The 27,565-nt window shown below is 39.1% G+C and overlaps 1 protein-coding gene across 1 annotated transcript; it reads left to right on the forward strand.

Annotated features, from left to right (window-relative positions):
* Positions 1-15,868: 15,868 nt before the first annotated feature.
* Scgb3a2 (secretoglobin family 3A member 2) lies at positions 15,869-19,138 on the forward strand. The gene is made up of 3 exons (XM_052741444.1): positions 15,869-15,923; positions 18,551-18,750; positions 19,115-19,138. The coding sequence occupies exons 1-3, from the start codon at positions 15,869-15,871 to the stop codon at positions 19,136-19,138; spliced, it is 279 nt and encodes a 92-aa protein (XP_052597404.1).
* The last annotated feature ends 8,427 nt before the right edge of the window (positions 19,139-27,565 follow it).

Consider the following 27,565-nt stretch of genomic DNA (forward strand, 5'->3'; position numbering starts at 1 on the left):
CATGCCTCCATGAGAAAACATTAAATGGAGACTAAACTCCTGGATGTGAAGACTTTTATCTCCAGAATCAAGCACATTAGCCAATGTCGTGAAATAACAACATTATTTGTGTGTGTGTGTGTTGTGGGGTGGCATTATCCATTCACAAAATCTAATCACTTTCTGGCACAGAATATTTTATAAGTTTGCAAAAATGTAATTGAGGGGATAATATCACACACTGGACAACAAAATGCATGAAAAAACCCAGGAGTCTCTTATGTGCTCCTCCCTGGAAATCTTTGGTCATTTCCACACAAGCAGTAGTCAAACACACATTTTTGATTACTCTGTTCTTTGTTTCTTGTCTACAGAAGAACCCCACAACATCTCAGCCCTGATGAGGTAATGCCAGCAGGTGCTTTTCAGACTCTCATCCTATAAAGACAGCTCTTTTATTTATTTATTTATTTATTTATTTATTGTGTAACCAGATGAATTGTGTTACCAGCCTTTGAGAGATGAATGCTCCCAGTGTACTACAAGATGACCCCAAGTCCAATTTGTGGGGAGGATAGTCAACAACTCAAAGCCTGTCTACATGGCTGTGAACTAAGCTTCACACTCAGGACTCAGCTTCCGAAGACTTTCTGCAAAAATCCCTGGGACCAGACAAGTGTTAGAATTCACACACACACAAGAAAATACAGAAACATACATGTATATACATGTACATACATGTACACTCTCACATACACCTGTGTGTCTGTATATCTATCTACTATCTATCTATCTATCTATCTATCTATCTATCTATCTATCTATCTATCCATCCATCCATCTATCTATCTATCTATCTATCTATCTATCTATCTATCTATCTATCTATCTATCTACATTTTATTAGTTACTCTGCACATTACAGAAAGTTCAAGTGTATCTGTCTGTGGCATCTAATCAAAATACCAGAGACTCTTCTTATCAAACAGGCCAGTGACCCTGCAGCAAAACACAGACCAAAAAGTCACAGTTTTGGTAAAATCTTGATATAGAAAATGCATTCAGTATGCTACTTAACCTACAGAACATTCTGTCTGAGCCTAGCTGCTCTCAGCATGCCTACAGTACGCATATTAGTCTAAGTTATCTGAATGAAAAAAGAAGCAAAAAGGAAAGGAAAGAACATGCCTGCTACTAGGTATGGTGGAGTAGAAAGTTTACTATAGACATGTGGGAGAGCATAGTCAGAGGCAGAGATATCTGGGAGTGTCCAGGGTGGGCATGACCAGGTTGAGCTGGGTCTTATGGGATAGGGAGATGGGGAGGGGACGGAGAAGGGAAGAGAGGAAAGGAGGTGTAGCAGCCAGGAGGCCAAAGGTACAGAATGGGGCTGGTAACAGAAATGTCTGGATTATAGGGGAAGAGCCTCTCGGGGAAGGGCAGCCCAGCCCCTAGGCTGGAGAGTTCAGGGTAGTGGGTGGGGTATGCCAGCCCTACCCTGTAACAGGAATGGAATGAGGAATGCTGGGAGAACCTGGAGGCCAGGTCTGCTTTGATATGTTAAGTAGGCACCTCTGCAGTTGGTCCTGGGTTTGAGCCCTAACAGTATCAATTTGTACTATTCTTTTTTTTTTTCGAGACAGGGTTTCTCTGTGTAGCTTTGCACCTTTCCTGGAACTCGCTTTGGAGACCAGGCTGGTCTCGAACTCACAGAGTTCCGCCTGGCTCTGCCTCCCGAGTGCTGGGATTAAAGGCGTGTGCCACCACCGCCCGGCAGGCCTATTTTATTCTTAAGATGTATATGGAGAGAGAGGAAGAGAGAGAGAGAGAGAGAGAGAGAGAGAGAGAGAGAGAGAGAGAGAGAGAGAGAGAGAGAGTTATGTAATAAAAGTGGAAGATAGAATGACTATATGGGAATGCTTTGATAATATCATAGCATTGTTAAATGAGCAAGTCAAACCATTTTAAGTTGGGCATTGTCTACAAAGAAAATAAATATCCTAAATGTCTTGATAGATTTTATTATATCTGAACTACAACATAAAATAAAAACTTATTTTTCAGATTTCTGTGGGCTTTGGAACACTGAAATCAGGACTGTGAACTTGTACCTATTTAATGAATTATCACAGGAAATAAATAGGATATTGCATGTAAATTTCATTATGACAAACATCAACATAAGCTTAATAAATGGTTACTACTGCTGCTACTGGGCCACTCTTATTGAATTTGCAATCAATCTCCTGCCTGTTTTCTTTTTGTGGGTAGTCTTTCTCTCTTGTAAATTTAATTTAAGTGAATCTCCAGAAACTTCTCTTATCTCAGTTTTTTCCGAATGGCACAGGTGGAAGCCAGCTGCATCAGACACACATCACCTGTGAGTGCCTTCCACCCAGCTCTTCACTGTAGCGCCTCAGTCTCTTATTCCAGATGCTCTGTTCCCTCGCCAGTCATGGATCCTCTTCAGCAATAATTAACTAAGTTCTCAGCAGGAAGAAGGGAAAGCATTCCAATTGTGAAACACAAACGCTTATTGGAAAGAAAGGAATTCATATGCTATCTAGATGCCAAAAAATTCAAAAGTTAAAGATTATAATGTATATCTAGGGGCAAAGATCAACCACTAAGTTACTAAATTTTAAATAAGAAAACATAGGAGGGGCAGGGAGCAAGTACAGCTAGAGCGTAAATATGAGAAGTAACTGCCAACAGTTGGAGGAGATCCCCCTCAGGCCCTGCCACTCCTGACCAACCTCTTGCACTTTACCAGTGAATCCCGGGATCTTTCTCACATCCTTGACGCGCAGTGTGTGTTTCCAGACTCTACCTGGCTTTGCTCTACTGTGAGCATTTCTACTAGGTGTCCCGAAATCACTTCACTGGTACTACTTAGTGCAAGTCTGTCTAACCTTATTGTCAACTCTCCTTTTCTGAATGTCCCCACTTCCTTTGAAAGCCTCATTTTTTTTTTAATTTATTTTAATTTATTTTGCAATACAATTCAGTTCTACATATCGGTCACGGATTTCCTTGTTCTCCCCCCTCCCGTCCCCCTCACCTTCCCCCCAACGCCCCCCCCCCATTCCCATCTCCTCCAGGGCAAAGCCTTCCCCACAGACTGAGGTCAACCTGGTAGACTCAGTCCAGGTAGGTCTAGTCCCCTCCTCCCAGGCCGAGCCAAACAATCCTGCATAAGCCCCAGGTTTCAAACAGCCAACTCATGCAATGAGCACAAGATCTGGTCCCACTGCCTGGATGCCTCCCAAACAGATCAAGCCAATCAACTGTCTCACCCATTCGGAGGGCCTGATCCAATGGGGACCCCTCAGCCATTGGTTCATAGTTCATGTGTTTCCATTCCTTTGGCTATTTGTCCCTGTGGAAAGCCTCATTTTTACCCCATGGAGTCACCCTTCCTCCCAGACCTTGCAAGGATTTTTACAAAACCAGTCATTGCTTTCCAAATGTATGTTTTGTCTCCATCCTTCTGGTTCCTTTTCTACCACTGTGCCCCGTTCCAGGATTATCCCTGCAAGTGAGTTAGGATGGTCTCTCTGACAGATGAGAGGCTATGGTTCTAATGGCCCAGAGAGGCAGAGGACCTTAGTATGTGTCTTGTTCCTGCTAATCGTTGTTCTGCCTCTTTCTCTCAAAGGTCATCTTCTTACAATAAACCAAGTTAACCAAGCCATGATGAACCAATTTCCAAAATTTTGACTAGTTATATTTTTTACTGGCAATTCCCTAGTTCAGACCACTATCAGCTGATCTACATTTTGCCATTAAAAGTAGGTGTTCTACTTCAGAATAATTTTAAATTTATAGAAAGATTTAAAAAAATATATACCACAGAGTAATTAATTATGGACATGATGTGTTTCTGTGAGTTTTCTGATGGTCAGTAACCTAGAATTTCAAGCTGAATAAAACATTTTCTTCCCTAAATTTCTTGTTGCCAGGATATTTTATCACACCAATGGAAAAGGAACTAGGATACCTATCAACACACATATTTTCTATGGCACCATATATATATATATAGCCCAGGTTTTATTAGGCTCAAGCTCCTGTAACTGTGCCCTGTTTAAATTCTCACCTTATATTGTGTTACGAAAATCCAAGATGGCTTTCTTGCTCCATTCTCATTGATGAAGTGCCCCCTTCCTGACCCACTACCATTCCTATTTCCTTTCTCCTTTGCCTATTTGTTTATACCCATCTTCTTGGCTGCACTGTTAATCTTTTTTGTTTGTTTGTTTTTGTTATTTTTTTGGTTTTTTGAGACAGGGTTTCTCTGTGTAGTTTTGGTGCCTGTCCTGGAACTCACTCTGTAGATCAGGCTGGCCTCGAACTCACAGAGATCTGCCGGGCTCTGCCTCCCGAGTGCTGGGATGAAAGGTGCATGCACCACCGCCTCCTGGCTGCACTGTTATTCTATGCCAGCTATAATATTACTTACTCACATTGTATATCATAAATTAAGCAAACATTGCCTATCTAGCACCTTGTGCATGTATCACATTTAATTCCTCCTGTCTACAAATCTGCAGAGTAGAATTAGTTACAGATGATAAAACCCAGGTTCAGAGAGGTTAATAAGTTACAGAATGTCATAGAAGTGGATTTTGAGCTTAGTTCTGATTATTTAAAATTCACATTTGATGTCTGCAATTTGGTTCCCTCTGCATATCACTTTCTGAATGACATGAAAGAAATTCCTACTTATATTCCCAATTTGGTTTCCAAAGAGCTTTCCTGGGCTTCACACTAACATTTCTCAGAATCTCATGCTGCTCAGGCAAACCATGTTTTACTATTGAGTTCCTTCTGGCCAGATGGGTTGTTTTCATAACTCACCTCACTACTAGCACAACCGTGTCTTGAGCCAGCTCTTTCTAGGACAAACCCTGACTTGTCCCCATCACTACCATGCTCTCCTGTTATGGGAAAAAGGTGTCCTGAAGCCTATATCCTAAACGGGATAAGCTCTCCCAGTGAGCCTCCGCACTCTCTTAGAGAAGGATGGTCACATTGGCTGCACTTAGGATCTGGGTGTAAGGGTCAGACTAGGCTATTACTGCTTTCTCTGTTTCTATGGAAATCTTAGTAATTTTCATTTCACGGTGCTGGCATTGCCATCTGGTTCTGTTCTATTCTCTCATTTTGATTTTTAAATCTTTCAAGGATGGGACAGTTTTCAAACCTATCAATGCCTCCATTGTTTTGGTGAGGTTCTGAGATGCCTGGGATGCCTCCCCTTCCACACTTTCCGGTGGGTGAATTTTAGTGCACATGTACTACCCCTGGTGGCTCGAATCTAACAGCGGGGTCTGGGTTTTAGAAATTGGTGTCTTGATGTCCTTGTCAGGCATCACTTGCATCATCTTATTTTAACACCATCCTCTAAGAGGGAAATCTATCCTCTCTGAACTCCAAGACCCTCATCTCTGTAGCAGTAACGCCCATGCTAACGCTACCACTACCCGTTCACCATGTCCGAGCGAGGGGCTGAGGATCAAGAGAAGAGACAAGAACAGTGGGTCATTCATCTCAGCAGAATGCCAAATGCTGTTTATTGAAGGAGGGAGGAGGCCTTAAATACAGGCTTACAGCACAATGGGAGAACCCCAGAGGGCAGAAGTTCGCTATAGATGTTTACATACTAGCATCCTAGCTGTTTACACCGAATGCAGGATACACAAACAAAGAACCTCCAGTAAGTGTTCAGGAGGAAGGAAACTGGCAGGAAATTAACATATGGAGGACATTGGTCAAAGTCAGCAAGCAGGGCAACTGCTACTCAAGAAATGGGGGGCTGGGGACAGGGCCCAACACATCTCTACAAAGATAAATAATTGTTGTCAGGATTTAAGGAGATAATTCTTAGAAATGTTTAAAAATATATCTAATAGAGCAAAAATTCAGCATTCTGGTCATTATCATTTTTATCAGTGTTTTTATTATTGTTACATACCGTATACTTGGATTATACTAACCATTCAAAAAGGTAGGTGTTTATTAGTATCAAAGTACTCTTAAAGAATACGAGTTCAACAAGATGATATACATAATCAAGACCAACTGAATAAAGTGCCATGTTGTACTGTGGTATTCTTTGTCTAAAGTTTGTCCTTTGGAACACTCACCATCATGTGATGGGGGATGCTAATGTTTGTTCATAGGTATGTGAATGTGGTCTGTGACTCTCTCTTTGTTATGTCCAAGTCTCAAGACCCCAAAGAGACCACCAGAGACACGAACTCACCGAAATGCAAAAGCAAGGTTTATTGGAGCAGTTCAAGCCACAGCAGGGACCTCGTTGAGCACACTGATGGAGTGGAGGCTAGAGGAGGTGCCCCTCCCTGAGGATGCACAGTTTTTAAAGGCAAAACCACAAGGTTACCATATCAGGGGGATTTCAGTACAGGTACAATCCTGATTGGCTTGTGCCTAGGGACTTTCCAGAATTCTGCTGTTATCTCATGTCCAGTTTAACTCTTTGTTAAACCCTTTTTTCCTGAGCTGTCTCCAGGTTGGGACATTCTGTGGTTAATCAGTTGTCACCCGATGGCCAGATGGCTGTTCCTGACACCCTGACTTTTGTAGGTTCTGGTTCATAGAATTTATGTCAGCAGTTCTGAGGATTCAAAACACAGACCTTTTTCAAACTGGGGTTAGGGGCTTGTTTAAAATGGAGGTGCTTTGATTCTTCACTCTTACTAGTGCTACTTTCTAAGTTCCTGTCCAAGACACACACACACACACACACACACATTGTATATATAATATTCTTTCAAAGTATTCCCCACAATTTCAGTATCTTGAAGTTTTAGAACTATGATTTACAGATCAGAGAATGAAAAAGGAGACTAAGTACTATTACAACCTGTGTTCACTAGAATGTCTGCATATTTATTAAGGTCTTGGCATGATAGAATGATTCTGATGGTATCCACACTGTCAACTATTTAGAGGCACTTTAAATTGGTACAATAAGAACAACAGCCAATTTGAACACTCTCTTCACTAGCATCCCTCACTCCCACATATCACTAAACTCAGTAAGAAAGCTTCCAGACTTTCTGGTTTGCTTCAGATGTCTCTTTTTCATGGGCTTATCATTTCAGTAAAGTCTAAAGCCAAGACAAACACATCAGAGAGAACTCAATAGTCTTCCATTTCAAATTGTTCCTTTTCGACTTTAAGCTTTATAATCAATTATTTTCTCCTAACTACAAGACAACTACTTCTTAAAAGGCTTTGCTTTGTAGGCAAACTGTAGTGTAATCTCAAATTTAGCCACAAGAGAGCACACTTGTACCACCAATTTGAAAGTAATTCCTGTACAGTTTCAAATTTCAGAAATTCTAAGGATGTCCCGTAGTTTCGACTTTTACTTTTTCCTCCGTTCCCACTTTAAAACAAAACAAAAAAATAAAAATAAGGTCTCATGTAGCCTAGGCTGGCTTAAACTCAATCTGTATGGGTGGATGACCTTGAATCCTTGATCTTCTTGCCTTTGTCTCCTGGCTGCTGAGAATACAGACCCACACACCAAACCTGCCTTATGTGGCACTGGGGACCTCTGTCCTTAATAGTTAAGAACCCAAAACAAGGAACTTAAGGGAAAAAAAAGATCTCCCTCAATGTTTGGGAGGTCTCAAGAAGCTGGAGAAATGTTATGCAAATACCATGCTGGCCAGGAGCCCCTGCAACTCTCCAGGGCTGGGTCTTGGTCATCAAAACCACAGTGAGTGTAAACATTTAAGAAAAAGGAAATGGTTCCTAGCTAAGACACTGAAACCAGCCCGTGCTTTGGCCAGGTGCAGTCTGAATTGCTGAAGGTCACTGAGTGTGGTCACATTCAGTTTGACACCTACTGGGAGGGAACATAGCACCCTTGTACAGTACTAGACAGGGCCAAGGCCAAAGCCTAAGGCTAAAGGAATAAGTCACGGTTAGATTTTTCCAGGTTATGGATTAGAATACAAAAGTATAAAACAAAGACATGAGTACCCTGGTATTGCCCCCCACACTGGACAGGATCACATAAAAGAAGTGGTGACTACAGGGTAGGTTTGGGAGTACCTGTTGCTGGAGAGCCAGTTATATGTGCTGCTTGCATGGGCAATGCATGAGCATGAAGTCTTTCTGGACACAGGCAGGTCTAACTGCCTTTTGTTTCTAAATGAGTTTCTTCTCTCATTCAAAACCCCAGGTCGGCTCTACCCAGATCAAATACCAATCCCATTCAGTTAGTCATAGTTTAGATTAGTGTCACACTTCCCAGAAAATTTATCAGACACAAGTAGTGCTTATTTGATTTAAAGTGAACATGTGTAGCATGTGTTTGATTTCTGTGCTGGGCATGCATTGTGAAAGAGAATAATAATGCAAAGAATAGAAAATTAAGAGACTCTAACCCACCCATTTTTGTTATCAATCTACTTAATTACTTCAGTTTACTTTCTAATATACGCCATTGCAAATTCTAGGTTTTCTCTTCTGTCTTCTCACCCAAATCTTTAAACTCAAGAATCACTTGAAGCCATGCAGTCTTGACTGAAACCATCCAGTCAGCTGTGGCACTTTACCTCCTGTTCTGCTTTGGTTCTCTCAATTCATCTATTATTCTCTCTGCTTTTGCTTCCCAGGTCTGCATTCTATTGGTATTTCCCTGTAAAGTATTGGAAAGCCACTGGCAGGAAGCCTGAGGTAGCATGGCACTATTTGCCTAAACAGTATTAAAGCAACATGACTGCCTTCATACTGGAGATACTGAGAACCTTTAACAGCTCAGTCCATGTGGGTGGTGCCTCATCAGTTTCAATCTGGTGCTGAAGTCCTGGAGAGTTGCTGGTGGCTGTAGCCATATCAGAGGTGCAGCAGATGACAAGTGAAATTCAGATGTCAGCCCACCAGAAGAGGAACTCTCTGATGGGTTGTCATTGCTCAAGAAAGGCTTGTGAGAATAAAGACTCCAGAATGTATTTAACTTCTGTTGTGTCCCTGCATGCTCGCTGCTACTATGTATATGATGTGAGGAGTCTCCCACTGCCTGTATTGTAGTGTGTTTATCTCTTGAATACATCCCATCTATTGGGCATATTCACATCTGTGGATTGTCAGGAAGATGCTGTATAATTTTGACACAGTCAGGACCAATTGAGTTCCACGAGAAGCTGTTTTATACCACAGCTCAGGTTGACACAGGAAAATAGTTGAATCTCCCCAGCTGCCAAGATAACTATTAGCTGATTTAAAACTTCAAAGTAGATTTAGATTAGGCCAGGTGCCTTGTTAGTGGATTTTAGAATAAACTATTCCTAGGAAAAGCTGTCCAGTTCACAAAGATATAGTAGCCAGCTGTCTGAATTGTTGAGCCAAGGTTAAAGGCACAAAGCACCCTAATTACTATTCCAGTCTCTCTTGCTAAGTCTGGCTGATAACATATGAGAGCAATTAACTCTGCACAGATTCCTAACCTCAGTTTTCTGATATGGGCATATAACCTCAAAACTCAAAATTCAGCCAACTCACTGTTTTTTTTTCTGTTGGAGCCTGAAATTGCACGGGTGAAAAAGAGTTACAAGTTCCCTTTTCTATGCTCTAAAGTTACATACAAGACAGAAAAATATATTTCAGGATTTAAAATGCTTTCAGTGTCACTGTGCCTTGGAACGCGCCACATGGGCTTATATTAGGAGATTTAAGGTAAACCTGAGTTCCAACCAAAGCATTTAAGACACAGCTCTCTTTGTAAACACTTCCAGCTCTAGAAAGCCTGGAATTTTTGTTAATCAAAAATGTTAGTTTAGCCGGGCGGTGGTGGCGCACGCCTTTAATCCCAGCACTCGGGAGACAGAGCCAGGCGGATCTCTGTGAGTTCGAGGCCAGCCTGGTCTCCAAAGCGAGTTCCAGGAAAGGCACAAAGCTACACAGAGAAACCCTGTCTCGAAAAACCAAAAAAAAAAAAAAAAAAAAAAAAAAAAAAAATGTTAGTTTAAAATGTTTGTTACACTAAAAAATATAGGGTATATGCACGAGTTCCTTATTTTTTTAGACTCCTCAATAGTTTGCCTTTATCACTCTTTTAATCCTTTATAAGATTATCTCTTTAGGTAGATAACTTAATGACTTGTTCTTTCTTTGCAGCTGCAGCTGCACTTTGCAGCCCTACCAGTTAAGAAGTTGAGATTTATTACAAGTGTGTTGTCAGGATGACTCTTTCTTATCAAATAAAATGTTACCTTCAAATATAACTCCTATATACAACATTCACGCACGTGTGTGTGTGTGTGTGTGTGTGTGTGTGTGTGTGTGTGTGTGTGTACAAAGGGATTCAGAGCAAACATGAGAGAATAAAGAAAAGTAACCACCAAGAAAATAGATGGAAATGTGTATTATTTCTAACCCCTCAGACAGAAAAATGTCTTAGTTTTGAGACACTGGGGCATTCTCTTTGAGCCCTGCCTGCAGCCTGGAGCTGGTCTGCAATAGAGGAAGAGTCACTGATCTCTTCCCCGTGTTGGAAGGCCAAAGAAGCTAGATTCTTGTGTCTGAGAAGGATAGCCATAGTGACAGTAGTAACAGCGCAGCTGAATTCATCAGCAAGGTATCAATAATGTAGAAACATGTATGGCTCCATCCAAGGCAAGCTGACAAAAAAAAAAAAGAAAAGAAAAGAACTTTAATCTTGGACCTCTTCATATTCTGCCTGCTGCCGGAGAGGGAGCCATCTACATTCTGGGACGGGGAGGGTCTTCCCACATTAGTTAATACAATCAACACAATCCTCTAAGTGTATGCAGAGGCTTAGCTCTGAGTTGATTCTTAATCCAGTCAGGTTGACAGTGAAGACTAATTATGACAATATGTTTAACAAATGCTATGTGGAAATACATCTTAAACATTTAAACATAGCAAAATGCAAACCTGAATAGAAAGACCTTAAATTCTGGATGCGTTTTAATTTTTATAATTTATTTATTGGCATATTGTCACTGTATACAGTGTAGGGTTTCATAAAGACAACTTCTTTCATATATGTAACGTATTTTGGCTATATTGTCTTCCTTACCCTCATTTTCCCTTGCTACCTAATCTTCTCCTCCTAATTTCCCTTCTATTATCATGCAATTTATAGGCATTCATAGCATTATGTTCCCTTAAAACCAAATCTAGATTCCAGAGGCTCACTGGCCAGGAAGCCTAGCCAATGAGATACGTTGTCTCAAAAAGCAAGGTGGATCACATCTGAGGAGTGCTGTCTGGGGTTGTCCTCTGGTCTTCACATGTATTCCCCCCTAACATGTACTCACATACATATGTGAATCCCCCAGATCCACAAATTACGGAAAACATACTTGTCTTTCTGAGATTGGCTTATTTCACTGAATATGGCAATCTCCAGTTTCATCAATTTTATAGCCAATGACATCATTTTATTGTTTTATGGAGGAATAAAATTCCATTGTATATCAACAGCACATTTTCTTTATCCATCTGTTGATAGACATTTAGACTCAGATCTTGTGAACAGTAAACATCGATGCTGTAATGTCTCTGTGATATGTTGACTTGGAGTCGTTTGTACATAACCAGAAGTGGTATAACTGGGTTCAGTGGTAGTTCTATTTTGGGTATTTTGAGAAATCTCCACATTCATTTCCATAGTGGTTAGACTAATTTACCTTCTTAATAGCCTTTGCAATTTTTTTTTTGATAGGACTTCTGGCCAGTGTGAGATAGAATGTCACTATGGTTTTATTTTTGCTTTTCTTTAGTATCTAAAGATGTTGAATATTTAAAAATGAATCTCTTGACCATTTATATTTCATCTCTTACAAACTCTATTTATTTCACTAACTCATTTATTGAATGAGTTGTTCGACTTTCTGGCATCTAGTGTTTTTGAGTCCATTGTTTATTCTGGATATTACTTCTCTCTCAGAACTGCTAGTAATGATTTTCCCTCATTCTATAGACTTAATTTTTTTAACTTTCTTTTTATTTCTTTGTATCTTTCATATTATGCCTCCTGATCCCACCCATCTCCCTCCTCCACCCAAATAAAACAAAATAAAATTAAAGAGAAAAAAGGAAAAAAAAGGAAGAAAGGGAAAATCTCCTCATGGAAGTTGCAGTATAATACAGTGAGTCACACAGTAAACCCCTTTATCCATATATTTTTACATGCAGGCGTTCATCCCAAAGAATCATTGGTCTGATTTGAGGCCCCTGACCTCTGCCACAACATCAACACTGGGCCCTCACTGGGACTTCTTGCACCCCCCACACTCCCCCGAAACCCCCCGCCCAGACATCTTGATGCTTCCCTGTGCCTTGGAGTTCCTGCCCTGGGATCCTCAGGACTGATCCTCCTGACCCTCATTCCAACAGATTAAAGTTGAGATGGATGTTGGGGTGGGCCAACACACAACCCTGGTTCTGGGTCTGGGTAGTTGTAGAGTTGGTCAGCCCGCCAGCCTGGACTTATTCTTACTTTGGTTTTTGTATGTTTCTCATACTATGCAGAAGTTTTTGAATTTCATAGAATAATCTCATTTGTCATACTTCCCGAGTGATTAGAGTCATTTTAAGAAAGTCCTTACCTGGATATGAGGGCAATGTGGCTATAACATCTGTCCCAAGCCACATAACTGTCACCTGCATTCAGAGGGCCTAGGTGGGTCCCAGGCATTGAACAAAATTTTTTTTTGTTTAAATTCGTTTAGCTTTTATTCATGAGTTTGCAGGTACAAACAAAAGTCATTGAAATTTTAATAAAATTTGATTGTATTTGGTGTGTAGATCACTTTTAGTAATACAGGTATTTCGTTCTATTAATTCAGCTAACTCATGGATCTAGGAAGTCTGGTGTCTTTTATTTATCTTCAGTGTGTTATCATTTTTGTCAGAGAAGTCATTAAGTTCCTTAGTTAGACTTATTCTTAGGTATTTAAGATTGTTCGAAGCCACTGTGAATGTCATTGGTTTTGTGATTTCTTTATCAACATGTTTGCTATCAGTATATAGAAAAGCTACTGGTCTTCCGATGTTGAATTTGTAGTGTACTACTTTGCTGAAAGTGTTTGTTATTAGAACTTTCTGGTAGAATCTTTATAATGTTGTATGTACAGGATCATATCATTTGCAAATAAGGGCTAGCCTTCTACTTTTCCTATTTGTACACCTTCTCTTTCTCTTGTCTTATTGCTCTAGCTAAAGCAGAGCAAGTAGGAGCCCTTGTCCCCTTGTCCCCTTCTTTTTTTGGACAGGGTTTCTCTGTGTAGTTTTGGTGACTGTCCTGGATCTTGCCTGGCTCTGCCTCCCGAGTGCTGGGGTTACAGGCATGTGCCACCACCGCCAGGCCCTTGTCCCCTTCTTGATTGTAATGGAAATTCAATGAGGTTTTAACCATTAAGTGTGATGTTGGCTGAAGGTTAATAGGATATAGACTTTTACTATGTTGGGACATTTTTATTCTATTCCTAGTTTCTTTAGGGCTTTTTCCAAGAAGGAATGACTGAAATTTGTCAAAAGCTTATCTGTATCTATTGAGGTGATAATGTGAATCCTGTCTTTGATTAAGTGACCTCAACAATTAACTCAGTGCTTCTGGTTTCATGTCATTTGTTTAAAAATGCCATGAAAACTTATCAATAGAGGGTATATTATAAGACTGAAATGATTGCACATGGGATCTGGCATTGAGACTCCTCATAATTATAAACTTTGCTGGGCTCTGTATTAGGATCCAAAATGAGGAAACAACCTTCTCAAGATACTCACAACTAAACCTTAGAAAGAAGACTTCAATCCATGATGCAAAGAAAGTCATTAGCAGTGTCAGAAAAAAAACATGCAAGAAAGGGTTTGAGAATTCTCAAAGAACAAATTAAAAATAAAAGATTTTATTTTATAAATATTCTTACCAGCAGATCAGGAGATGATCGTCAGTGTCAACAGAATTTGGTATCTGGTACAGGAACATGGCATGACAAAGGGCCTAGGAATTCACAGGAGCGACAAGGTCCTGGGGAGAGAGATGAGTAGGTAAAATGTGGCCAAGAGCTCTTATTGCTGTTTCCAAGGGAAATGATAAGAATAATAGAGTAATGAACTAAAGAATGACTAGTTTGAACAGTTTCAATGGGCTCCAGTCCTGCTGAACTGTCTTTAGTCAGCTAGTACATGACTGCAGTGATAAGGGCAGGGGAAACAGAGATTCAGAGTGTCTTGACAAACAGAGCTCTTGCCCAAGGAAAATGTTTGGACTCTGAATTGTTTTGCACATGAAAAAAAAAAAATGAACTCACAGTTGAGTTGCTCCTAACCTCTAGGAATTAGGAAATTGGGTGAAGCCATTGTCTTCAGGGTCAGCAGGGATTCTACATGTCCTAAATAACAGAAATATGGAATAAAAAAGGCAATTCACACAAGAGTTCAGAACATTAGAAGCACAGATGAGGCCTTGGCGGGAAGGAGCTAGAGGCATGGAGAAAGCACAGTGTCTGCCAGCAAGTCTCCTGAAGCAGAGAGGGAAACTCTAGAAACCACTATTAAGATGATTTTTAAATCACACTAGGCATGGCAGCCCTGGTATAAGACAGTGGGTGTTTAGTATGCCAAAAGAAATGATGACATAAAACTTATGGGAGGCAGCATAGCCACCTCATGTTATTATTATAGGTATTAATATGTCTGAGAACTAGAAACAGTACATAGAGAAAGCAGCACTCACTTTGCACAGAAGCAAACTATAGTCTTTTCATTTAGTTTATCAAGTAGCTGAAATTAATGGCAGTAAAACAGTACAATTTAACAATGTATAGAAATTAGTAACAGATGACCTACATATTAACCTTTATTTGACACACATATGCCTTTGTACTATTTATTAAGTCTTCATAGTAATACCTTACCTTCACATGGGGGAAAGTTAGGGCAAGTTTGATCTCACATATTAAGAGACTGACAACACATGTCTTCTTCGCATTTTCTGGTATTGGAAATAGGCAGTAAAACATGACCAATGGGTTCTCAACTCATTCCATGAACCACATGGACTCTGTTCTGTTTCTCCTATTGAATGTTCTCTTATGACCTGTTTTTTTTTTGTATTCAGTGCTTAGCCAATGCCCCTAACGAACTCCAGTAAATGTTGTTTACTGATGTGGTCATTCTGATGTCCCATGGCTGAGCCCTGGATCCTTGGAAGACAGCCTTGAAAATGGATTGGTTCTCCGAATGTAGATTGATTCTCAGAATGCACTGAATGTTATAGATGACACAGATATGTATTAGATGATGATAGATAAACATACCCTGAATTGTCCTTGGATTACTGGAGGACACTAGGAAAGATAACAGAGATCTGGTGACCTTGTCATAGTCAGTATGTTAATATTGATCAATGAGCAAATTCAAGAGAAACATGGCAGTGTCATTAAGCTAAATCGAGGAAGTCTAGCAGGTAATGCAAATCTCTAAACTTTAAATAAATAGAGAACAAACTGGAGGAAAATATGCCTTTATCCTGACATAAAGCCTTTTCTTCTTCTTAAGTGTTCTTCCAGGAGAAGAATTCTTTGCAGTCTGCCATCATTTCTATGTGAGGGCTTGGGAAAGAACTACTTGAGACTACTTCCGTGTGTGGCTTTGGTCCTCATGAGAATGTGATGAAAAGTGGAAAGCTCTCCACTGTGTTTGGTTAGGAAGCATGCCCTTTATGCTCTTCTTTGTGGGGTGAGTCAAAAGACAATGGTTGAAATTCAGGTCTTCAGTGCATATATTAGTGCATGTGTGGCAAAGCAGACATCCCTGTGGATTCGTTGGGCTTTCCGATTGTTCAAAGTCCAGGAAACCATCACAGACACCAGCTATGAAGGTGATATCAATCTTTCTGCTGGTGATCATCAGCATTTGTGGTTATACTGGTAAGTTACCATCTGGAGCATCAATAGTTCTCTACTTTTCTGTTTCTATTGTAATAACACAACTAAGCCTGGCATACTGGCAGTGAAGCACGATAAAAGAAATTTCAGAGTCACAGAAAATGTTGGTAACTGTTAGAAGATAGTGGGGATCCTCTATCAGGCAAGCTAACCCAATGTAAGGACTATCTCCAATACACAGTAAATTAGCCAGCTCCTACTGAGGGTCTACAAAGCCCATTCTGCTGTTGGACTATGGACATCACAGTTTCCCTTAATTTTTTTAACAGTGTTTTAAAGTTATTCTTGCTCTTATCTCCAATTAGTCAGACTGCTAGGCAGATTCCCTTGAAAAAATTTCATTTATTGGCTATAAAAACTGTTGCAAAAGTTCTTACAGTTGGGCATGGGATGAAACTTCTGCAGAGATTATTGGACTGCACCATCCAGTGAGATACACAGGCAGAGTTCAGTGGGTGTACTGAAACCTGAAGTGTTTAATTTTCTAATAAGGTACAGAAGTTGGCTTCTCAGAACCTGAGCCACTCCTTTTACAGGGAACCACTGTAACTACCAGAATGAGATGTTTGGATCCCTGAGAAAAATGCTTGATGGTAGCCATTGTTCACCAAGGCCAAAAGATTCAAAGAATGTCCCCCAGAAAGATACAGAAACTCATGGAAAACTTTAATGTGAATGGTATGTGGATTAACCATGAGATGCTGAGTGCTACCTGCAATTAAGATCCTGACCTAAGATCATTCTTTGTATTTTTTTTTTTTTGAGAAATTTGGACAGTTGTGAATGTTTCATTGTCCCTTGGTATGCAAAGAAAGTTTTGTAGACAAATATGGCAGCAGAAAGGAGCATGGATCAAAATAACTATCACCCTATGTGGAGAATGTTTGAGAGGGAAATAGGTGATAGAAGATGGAGGCAGGGTGTGGGACAGGCTCAGTTTCATGCTTTGAATCAGGAATCAAGACGTTTTTCAAAGAAAAAAATGAACTATGGAAAGTCTTAGCTGGTAAGGTATAGATTCTTATGTGAATGCTTACATGCATGCATGTATTTATGTATCTGCACTGGTTTTCCAAAAAAAAAGTACATCACATATTTTTCTATTCTGTTTATTTTCTATGCTAAGTAATTTCCCTCCTTTTTAAGCTGGATAATTAAAAACCATTATTTTAAATTGTAATTTATTAACTTGTCGATTGTACAAATTAATAGGCTTTACATGATATGTGCACATATTCATACATCATGAATTAATCATGAGCAGTTTCCCTTATCTCTACCTGCTCCTTCTATAAGTACCTTGCTCAGCCTCTAAATGTCCTTTCTGATTTCTTTCTATCCTTCATCCTCCCTGCCACTTCCTATTGCTAGTGACTTAAACCAAAGATGTAAAATGCAATTGCCCCATGAAAAAACTTTGATAAATCCTTACTGTCCTCTGGAAAAAGTTCCATAATTGTGGGTATGGCATTGAAGACATTTAAAAAAACCTGATTTTAATGAATTTTTACAGCACCATCCTATCATCTACCTATTGACCATACTCACTGAAATTCACACTCTGGTCTTCCTCTCTGGATAGATGGCCAGACTAAATATGTGTGTGTGTGTGTGTGTGTGTGTGTGTGTGTGTGTATAGACACATACATGCATATATATATATGTGTGTGTGTGTGTGTATATATATATATATTCATTTTAACATCCTAATGATTTATTGATCTTGTGTGTGTATAGACACATACATGCATACATACATACATGTATTATGTGTATATGTATATATTCATTTTAACATCCTAATGATTTATTGATCTTGTATGTGCATAGACACATATATTCATATATACATATATATGTGTGTGTCCATATATATATATATTCATTTTAACATCTCAATGATTTATTGATCTTGTGTCTAAATGCTTTCTCTCTCCTTAGTCTCAGAACTGTTCCTGCTCTAACTGGTGGCAATTATGGTGTTACACTGAACTGACATGATTTCATGGACATTATCTAGTGCATCTATGCTTGGCCTTGAATGGAGAAGCTTTATGGCACCTCTCCTTTGGCTGGAAGGCTGTGGCTATAGACAGCCTATATACAAAGTACTTTCTTATTCAATATCACTCGTTAGTATTTACTGAATTCATTTTTAGCACTTTCTCTTACTACATGCCACAGTCAGTTCTGAGCATCAGGCACAGCAACAAAAGTAAATACATTACTCTCACGAAGTTTCTATTCCAATGAGAGGATGAAGGTAGTAAAATAACACACACATAATATTGTAGGTAGTGATAAGAAAAATATGAGAAAAGAGTAACAGAAGATGACATTCAAGTGTAGTGGCTGCTATAGGCTTCTGTAAGGCGTAACATGTAAAAAGAAACCAGACCACAAGAGGAAGAAATGACTACAGTTACCAGGAGGGAGAAAGTTCTAGGGAGATGGGTTGCCACATGCAAACTCCCAAAAGCATAGATATTCACGGGAAATCCCAATGAATGGATGGAGGGTAGAGACTGTGATGGACAGAGATGAAGGAAATGGGGTCTTAGACAGGGATGGGAGTACTGTGTTTCAATCTGTTCTCTTTTGCTCTGCAGCCACTGCCTTCCTCATCAACAGTGCCCCTCTTCCTGTTGGAAACCTACCTTTACCTTTGGACAATGTTCTTCCCTTATTTGATCCTTTGAAGATGCTTCTGAAAACTCTGGGAATCTCTGTAGAACATCTGGTGGCAGGGCTGAAGAAGTGTGTGGATGAACTGGGGCCAGAGGCTTCAGAGGCTGTGAAGAAGCTTCTGGTAATCACAACTTGGATTGGGGAGGTCTTGTTTCCAGGGGAGAAGCCTTAGCTACCCGAATGCCCTTTCATTGCTTATAAGTGTATTATTTCTTCTCCATTGATTATACTCATGAAATATGTGAATAATATCCCAGTGACTCCAAGAAGCAAAATATCTGCATTTATACAAAGAACATTTGAACAGTCCAAGGTGTGACTTCATCTAACTGCACAGCTTTGAAATCCTTGATAAGGCACACTGAGTCTTTACTTCAACATTAGCAAACGTTGTCAAATAGGAGAGTGAAAGTGAATATTTTTGAAACTTGCTAATTACATGTAACATAGGCCGGCATCTTTATCTCTGTGCTTCTGTTTTCCAGGAGGCCCTATCACACCTAGTGTAACATCTGCATAAAGAGAATGAAGGTGGGAGTGGAAAGAGAAGGATGTGCACATCCTGGTTGGCCGAATCTCATTCTACCATTCGGAGACTATGTCCTAAAGCATAGTGAGTCTAGAAAAGAATGAATAAAGCAATGAAAAGATCTGGGGGCTCAGCCTGTGTTCATTCTGGAACCTAAGTAGACACTTTTCTTCTCGGTCCACAGTCTCTAGAGACTCTGTTATTAGATAGTCTAGCATATGAAGGATATACTCATTACTTTCTCTTTCCTATATGTCAAATATCTCCATTCCCTGCCATTCTTTATCTGCTGGTGTTTCTAGATTCATCAACTTCCTATTCTCCCATTAAAAAAGTTGCATTTAAAAATGAAAAAAGATCAAGTAATGTTAAATAAGACTAAGACCATGCTGATACCATTGCAACCCCATGATGCTAATTTCCACTAAGTTTGTAGCTACATTAAGACCATTCAATAGCTTTACTGTGTCTTCTCTTAAGTCAAGCCTTTACTACAGAATCCTTGGGCAAAGCATTTATAAATTATCTATTTCTTCTGCTAAATCTAGCATCTTCAACAATGTTGAACTTACCTTTTCATGACAGAATTTTTGCTTATGTTATGATCACCTGCAGAATAGATTTCAACCTACTGTGCATGACACACAGGGCTCTTAATGATCTGGTTTTTGTTCAAATATCTGATCTCATTAATATCATTTTTATATGTGTACTCCAGTCCCAGACACATGAAACATATAACTGAACCCCTTTCGTGCTAGCAGACCTTCATGAAAAATTAAGTTTGTTCCTATGGAGAGTGTTACTCTCTTTGCACTATTGGGCCTATCACAGTCGTAGAAACGTTTGCCATCAGACATATTTCTTTGTCCTTCCTCTACTCTGGTTTCTGTTGAAGGAAGAGAGAAAATAGCACGTTGATTGCCACAGATAGAGTTTCTGTGGGTCCCAGGTCAGCGGACATTGAGAGACTCAGACAGGAGTTGAAGGAAGAGGAACCTATTGTGGGAGTGGATCTCTTTGCTTCTCATTGATGGAAGTCTCTGGAAGTGAGAGCACCATGTCCAAGGTTCTAGGTTCTGATGTTTAGGACTGCAATGAACCCAGATTTTGCCAGGAGACTCCAGTCTCTGAACTCTGATTATCTGATTGCATATGCATTTTCGTTCTCCAGCGAGCATGATGTGGCTGTGGCTTTTCCTCTTGTCAGTTTCTAGATTGTCTTCCTAATACTGACATGATTTGAAGCTCTTCTATCATCACTCAGTCAATTCTAACATCCGAATCAACTCCTTGCATTACGTTTTATGTAGTCTAAGCACATAAGAGTACTTCTATTTCCTGGTTGGATTTTGACTAATAAAATAATAAAACAAATCTTGATTTCCTGCCATTTCTTGGCCATTTTTCTTTTCTTTTTTCTTTCTTTCTTTCTTTTTTTTTTAACTGAAGTACAGAAGTACGGATTATTTCTTGACTTAGTATGGGTTTATATCATAATACATCCATTGTAAGCAAAAAGAGCACTCAATACTCCCAGCTTACTGAACATTATAGCTTGGCCTCACAGGACAGTGTGGAATGCTAATATGTACCATTATCACCTCATAGCTGTGGCTTGAGACCATTTCCCAGGATGATCAGAGAGAATCTTATTGTTAATGTTGACCTCTCAAATTCAAAATTTGAAGTGTCATTTCTACAGAATGCTTTTATACTATTGTAAAGTAGAAAAATCATGAAGTCAGGACAATTTGTAGTTGCACCTGGTGAAACTTCCTGTTTCATTTTCTCATTTTATCCAAATGTGTAATAACAGATTAGTTTCCAGCTGCAGTAATAAGCAGCCTCAAATCCTAGTGTTGTATATACACAACATTTGACTCACAGTATATGACCGAGTTTGGTTGACAATAGTCTACCACATATTATCAAATTCTTTCTCCAGCAATTTAGACTAAAATAGCCACAGTGAAAGACAAACTGGTGAAATCATGGTTGGATTCTTAATGAGGGAAAGGACTATGAATTTAAGAGGGGGTAGATGAGAGAATATGGGAAGGTTGGAGGGAGGATCAGGGGATGACGTAAAATACAGTATGCATAGATGAAAATTTAAAAGTATGCTTAGTTTTTAAAAACTTCTACCTGAAGGTGATACATATCATTTCCAACTATTCTTTTTATTGTCCAAAGCTAGTCATGAATGATCACTGCTGACATACTTTGGAAGGGATATAGTATATAGTTCCTCAATAAGAAGTAAAAGTATCATACACATATGCATCAATATAACATATTTAATCACACTTCAAGATAATTGTTATCTGACACAATTCTATTATATTTAAAGTTTTGTGCTCTATTTATTTTTCATCTTTTCTTTCATATCTACTTTACTTTTATTTGATTATTAAATTCTAATTTCTTTAAATGGCCCTTATTTTCTGATTTTCCCCACAATTTTCCTAGGATTCTAAACTTGAGTATTCTCATTTCATGTTGTATGAAGTCTTAGTATGCCTAGACTCTCCTTGTTCTAAACTTTGAAATCTATCATTGGTCTTTATCTCTTTTTTTGAGAAGAGATTTAGTTACTTGTCTGACAACTAACTCCAACAGATGATCCTTCTAAGGTTCAACTCAATAGGCCTGCATTTAAACTTTCTCTCTTTCAAAACACAGGGCTAACACACCTAGGAACTCACACAAACTGTGACAGCATGCAAAAGACCGGCATGCATTCAAATCAGAAAAAAATCCTAATATAGAGAAGATGAAGTGAACACAAAGTCCCACTCCAAACCAAGAATCTACTTGTGATTGATTCATGATGGTAAAGGGAAAATAAATTTTCACCAGTGGAGTATCTGTGGTACATCAACCACATTCCAACACAGCCTTCATGCCCAGGATCCCAGGAGACAAGATCATGAGTAGTTTACCAACACAAAAATTGACTCCATGTTGTTGAGGTTTTTGTTGTTGTTTGGTTAATTGCTTGTTTTTTGTTTGTTTATTTTGTTGTTGGATTGATATGTTTCTTGTGTGTATGTTTTGTTTTGTTTTGGTATTTTTTGTCTTACTGGGTTTTTTGTTTGTTTTCTTTATTTGTTTTGATCTTTGTTCTTAGTTTCTTTTTGGAGTCTGGAGGAGAGAAAGAACACAGAATTGGGTGCATAGAGAGGTGGGGGAGGATTTGGGAGGTGTTGAGGGATGGGACAATATGATCAAAATATGTTTTATGTAAAAATTTTTTAAATAAAAATTTAAAACTGTTGACAATCGTATTTAAAAACCACACACATACATATTTAGAGGCTTTATTTTGTTCATTGGCTTCTGGAGTTTGTTGTGATTTTTCTGTGAATCCTATTTCTTTTTTTTAAATAATAAATAACCCTCTTTTCTAATTTCCTGTCTCAGTTTAATAACAGAGTAATTCTCATGGCTTACTCAGACAGAAGGTTGGAACTATGCTAAATATTTTCTTTTGTCAACGTCCCCTTCTAGATAGCAAGTAAATTCTGTCAATAATAATTTTTCCTGTTTATCCTATTTTTTGTTGTACTAACTACTCTTTTTAAACCTTAATAGTGCTACCAGGCTGCTGTATTAATCTCCCAATTCTCTGTATTCCCAAAGATTCCATTTCAATCCATCAGCTATACAACAAGAAAGATATTTTTATACAGTAAAGTAAGTCAAACTTCAAATTCTTCAAGAGTTTTTCAGTATTTTAAAGCTTATTCATAACACAGACATAGACGCTCCTTAGTTTCATACTTATGTCAAAGATCACTCTTTGCAATACCCCTCACCAGATGTGTAGTTCATTCAGTTGTAAACTTGTCTACTGTGTTGTGTTACTAAAAGTAATAATTATTAGTCATTTGTTATTTTATTTGTGTATTCTGTTCAATAAATGGACATTGATTGCTGTATTTTTGATTGATACTGAACATACTGTGACAAGTTTAACCAACAAGGCCTACTCATCTAAAGGTCTTACATTGTGACATCTTAGCCAAATCATGTTCAGGAAAGCTACTAAGGGAGTGAATGTGCTCATAATGCAGAGAACATGGCTTCTTCAAAGAAATGAAGCCACATCTGTGTGCCTGAAGTCATTTGAGCAGATGCAGTGAACATGAACAGAGGCTGTATAGATAGAAGAGTAGAAACCAAGAGCTGGGTATCAGAATCATGGCCACTTTTTTCTCTAACAACCTAGGAAAGCTTTGAGTAGTTTTGTGTCCAGTGTCTTCTACGTCCCATGCATACTGAGACATAAGTCAGTCATTATCGATACTTCCCTCTCCCTGACAGATCCCATCTGACTCATCACCACATCTGCATGGAGTCATCTCCTATTTTCTTGAGCTCCTCCACATCACAGCTTCTTCACCGACACTATTTTGCCCTGGTTTGTTTATCTCTTGCAAGTGCTCCTGTGCAGGCTTTCACTTTCCTCTGGCCTCTCCATCAACCTGTCGGAGGTTTAAAATGTAAAACAGTGTTCACTTTCATTCTACTGCTTAAGCACTTTGATTCAGGTTTGGGAAGCAAAGTTTTAGGATAACCTGTGAGATCCTGTAAGATTACTTTTCTCCTGGACTTCTATGGATTCTCACTTACAGCTACTTTGGCTTTCCTCTGTGGCCAGAGCATGGTAGCACTATTACAAATGTCACACACTCAGCTTTAAATGTCTCCTCTTCATCATCTTTGAGATTTTTGCCCCATTCTGCCAAGTTCTTTCTTTTACCTGCCACATATCAGCACAAGTATTACTTCTTTTAAAATATCCTTGGTCACTTGTGCTGGCAAGATACAATTGTAATAGGTTATAAAAAAGAATCACTGTTTTTCCTTTCTGAACATTTCTTTTGAAACAGAACGTTGTATTCATAAATGATTGGTTGTGATTTGTTTTCCACTTTGGGGAAGTTCAAAATGAGCAGAATATAGCATCCACCACTGCCTATGGAGCATGAAAATACTCATCATGAAATTTATTAATGAATGGATAACATGATAAAACTCTGAATGATCCACACTTTAGACATTCTACCAAACATTTACTTTGAAGACATTGTAGGAGATGAATTATTCTCAATTTTGTTTCTAGTGATTTATATTTAGGTTAATGCGTTCTCCACCCATGTTGCCAAACTATATTGACAATAGGAAAAGCCAGATAGATGGCTTCCCTTTCACTTTATCTGAATCTGGAAGTGGGCTAACAATGGATTTGGATTTCCCAAGGTAGCCTAGGACTCATATAAGCCAACTAAGCCCAAGATGCTGTCAAGTGTTGTCTTAGTGCTTAAGACAGAATTACCTATATAGTACTTTAAAATCAATCTTATGACTCTACAAAGTGCAAGCCAATCTATAGCAAAAGCAAATGGATTACAAGTGACAAGAGAAAACTTTTAGGCACAATGAATATGTTCAGTATCTTACATGACAAGTTTTGTGGGTAGACACTTATTAAAATTCCTCAAATGCATACTTCAAATTTTTATGGTTATAATACATCAGTCTTGATCCAATAAACATAAAATTACTTTTTCACCATGAGATACAGATTTAATCTACCATTTAACTGTAGTGTCAATTTGAACCAATAAGGTATTGGCTGTACCTCCAAGTCTTTCTCACAATATTCATTAGCTTTTGAAAATGGGCACTTACCCATGAAGCACCACCAATGTCCCTCAGGAAAATCCCATAAGGGGTAGTCAAAGGCAAATTGGAAATGATGCTGTAATGAAGCCTGGGTCTTTTAAGGTAATAGATGTAGATCCCCCATTAATGCACATGTATGACAACTGGAATTTACCTCAGTGCTTGCTCTCTGATGTATAGGAAGATATCAGTTTCAAACAGGCCCTCTGACTGAGACACAGCCACCAATAAGCTGCTGTTTCCTTGTTTCTCTCATGTCTAACTACTCACCTGCCTGGCCTCAATTGAATTGCCTTTCCTTCTCCTTTACTTTCTATCAGGATATGGCTCCAATACTGTTGCCTCTGAGAAGACCTCCCAGATCTCTCCAGGGAGCACAAGGAATGTTCTTCCATCTCTCATATTGCCATGAATGGCCTCATGATTACACTGTGCTGTGTGTGACCGGTTGGTAAGATACTCACTTAGCCTTTGTGTGGAGACTGAGCCACTTGAAAACAACATTGAACTTGAAGTGATATTTGCTTTGCACTCGTAATGCATTTACCTTAAGGAAAGTTTCTATGGTTTCCATTTTTTCCTTAATGATGGATGTGAGAAGCAGTTACTGGAGAAGTATTTGCTAGTAGAGTCTGTTTTTATTGCTCACAACTGGGCCAGGAACACTGACCAAAGTAATCACAATTCCTATCTCATGAGATTAAATTTCTATTTTTAAAATGTTTTTGGATTTATTTCTTTTATTTTAAAAATGATTTCTTTTATTTTTTTTGAGATTATATTGCATTTACATGATTTCCCCTCCCATTTCCTCCATCCAAACCTCCCATCTACCCATCCTTGCTTTCTTGAAAATTCATGACCTTTTTTCATTAAAGATTGTTACATTCATGTATGTGTGCATATATACATATATATTCATAAATATAAATATTCAACATTCTAATGAAGAAATGAAATAAATTGAGTTAAAACAGCATGTTAAGAGATGGACATGATGGAATGAAATGAATAATCCCAAATGGGAAATACTCTCCAGGAGATGGGATTTTAAATCCAAGAACCTATGGCTATCTTTCTGAGAAGGTTATATTGGAGAAAGGATTTAATGAAAGGAAAGCACAACTACATGGCTATGTTGTATGGGAAAATGTTAAATAAGGGAAAAAGAAATTCCAAGCCTGAAAAAGAACATTCTAGAAATACTTGAAGGTTGCCTCAATATGCTTGGAGAGAAAAAAAATGAAAGGTTGAGATATAGCAGAAGGGGTGGCAGGTGAGCAGCTTCGGTGGGATTAACCACCACCATAAGGTAACTAAAATATAGCTTTTTCTCAGAAGAAAAGATGGGCAGTGGTCAAAGGAATTGATACAATTTGAATTCTATTTAAGTAGAAGCCCTCCTTCCTCTGCCCAGCACTTCCATGAAGGGCATGGTGCTGATCCCCACAAACTGTGGAGTCAAGGTAGGAACTTGTGAGGTCAGAATAGCAGTGGTGTGAACCATGCCCACCAGTGTCACAGATGCTATGCTTGGAGTTACACATGCTTCTTTGGGGTTCACTCAGTCTCTCTTCCTGCTTTTTGGCATCCTGTGCTTGAACCCAGGTGAGCACAGGGAGTCTCTTACCTCTCTTCCATCACACTGGATTATGAAGTTTCATTGAGGCCACAAGATTATAAAAGCAAAGCACTATTCATATGAAAGAAAGCTTTGTTTTTCAAAATGAATATATTTGCTGCCTGAATATGTGGATCTTATTGGAGAGTGGGGTAGATAACACCAGAGGCAGAAAAGAGAAAATGTTCTGTAAAGAACTGAGAATTTCCAGAGTTCTTGAGCAGGACCTGCTTAGCCCTACTCCCCATCCAGTGTTGACATTGTACCTGTTCCCATTTCCAGTCCTACCCTGAAAGAGTCACTTCAAGATGGATGACAGAAGTGAGTGGCTTGCATGGGTACGTCATTGATTGTTGTAGTAAAATTACTGCACAGGTACAAATTAGTGAATTAAAGTCTAAAAGGGGCTAAGGATACACCTCAGTGGCTATGAGTGCTTGGTGCGCAATGGTAAGGACCTGAGTTTGGAGCCCAGCACCCAAGTAGCAAGCTGGGTGTGGTCTTGCCCAGGCCTGTAACCCCAGCATTTGGAGGGAAACACAAAAGGTTCATATGGGCTTGTTGATTGTCAAGCAGCCAAAACACTCAAATTCCAGGTTCAAGGAGACATCCTGTCTCAAAGAAATAAAGCAGAGAATGCTAAAAATTGGGAAGACTGATGCATACTCTTCTGGTCTCCATGCAACGGGCGGCTCTTGGTGCCCACAGAGGTGTATATGTACTCTGGCTCTCACTTTGCTCCTGTTCTCCATACCCCGCTTCCCTCCCTTCCCCCCTTTCCCCCTCTGTGTCTTTGTCTCTCTCTCTCTCTTTTACACACACACACACACACACACACACACACACACAGTGGAAGAATACTTGCCTAGAGTGTGAAAGACTGTGTTTAATTCACAGTACTACAAACAACACCCGCCCCCACCCCCCCACCCCCCCCACCCCCCCAAAAAAAAACCCTGAAAGAGATTTTAAGAGCACAATTGGTATAGAAACCATTCTAATTGTCAGATGCTGAGTTTAATAGATATCTTAGGTTACTTGGTTAGGAAGGATGGGGTATTTGAAAAATTACATCTTTCTCCAAAAAGTGCA

The sequence above is a fragment of the Peromyscus californicus genome, unplaced genomic scaffold, assembly GCF_007827085.1.
Source record: "Peromyscus californicus insignis strain IS unplaced genomic scaffold, ASM782708v3 Scaffold_17__1_contigs__length_78620276, whole genome shotgun sequence".
In the NCBI taxonomy this organism is placed as follows: Eukaryota; Metazoa; Chordata; class Mammalia; order Rodentia; family Cricetidae; genus Peromyscus; species Peromyscus californicus.

What these genes read in the sequence shown, in the direction of transcription:
- Scgb3a2 (XM_052741444.1), top strand. Translation starts at nt 15,869, where the DNA reads ATGAAGGTGATATCAATCTTTCTGCTGGTGATCATCAGCATTTGTGGT. An exon ending in CAGCATTTGTGGTTATACTG is followed by an intron (nt 15,924 to 18,550) that starts GTAAGTTACCAT and finishes TTTGCTCTGCAG; the next exon opens with CCACTGCCTTCCTCATCAAC. An exon ending in AGGCTGTGAAGAAGCTTCTG is followed by an intron (nt 18,751 to 19,114) that starts GTAATCACAACT and finishes TCTGTTTTCCAG; the next exon opens with GAGGCCCTATCACACCTAGT.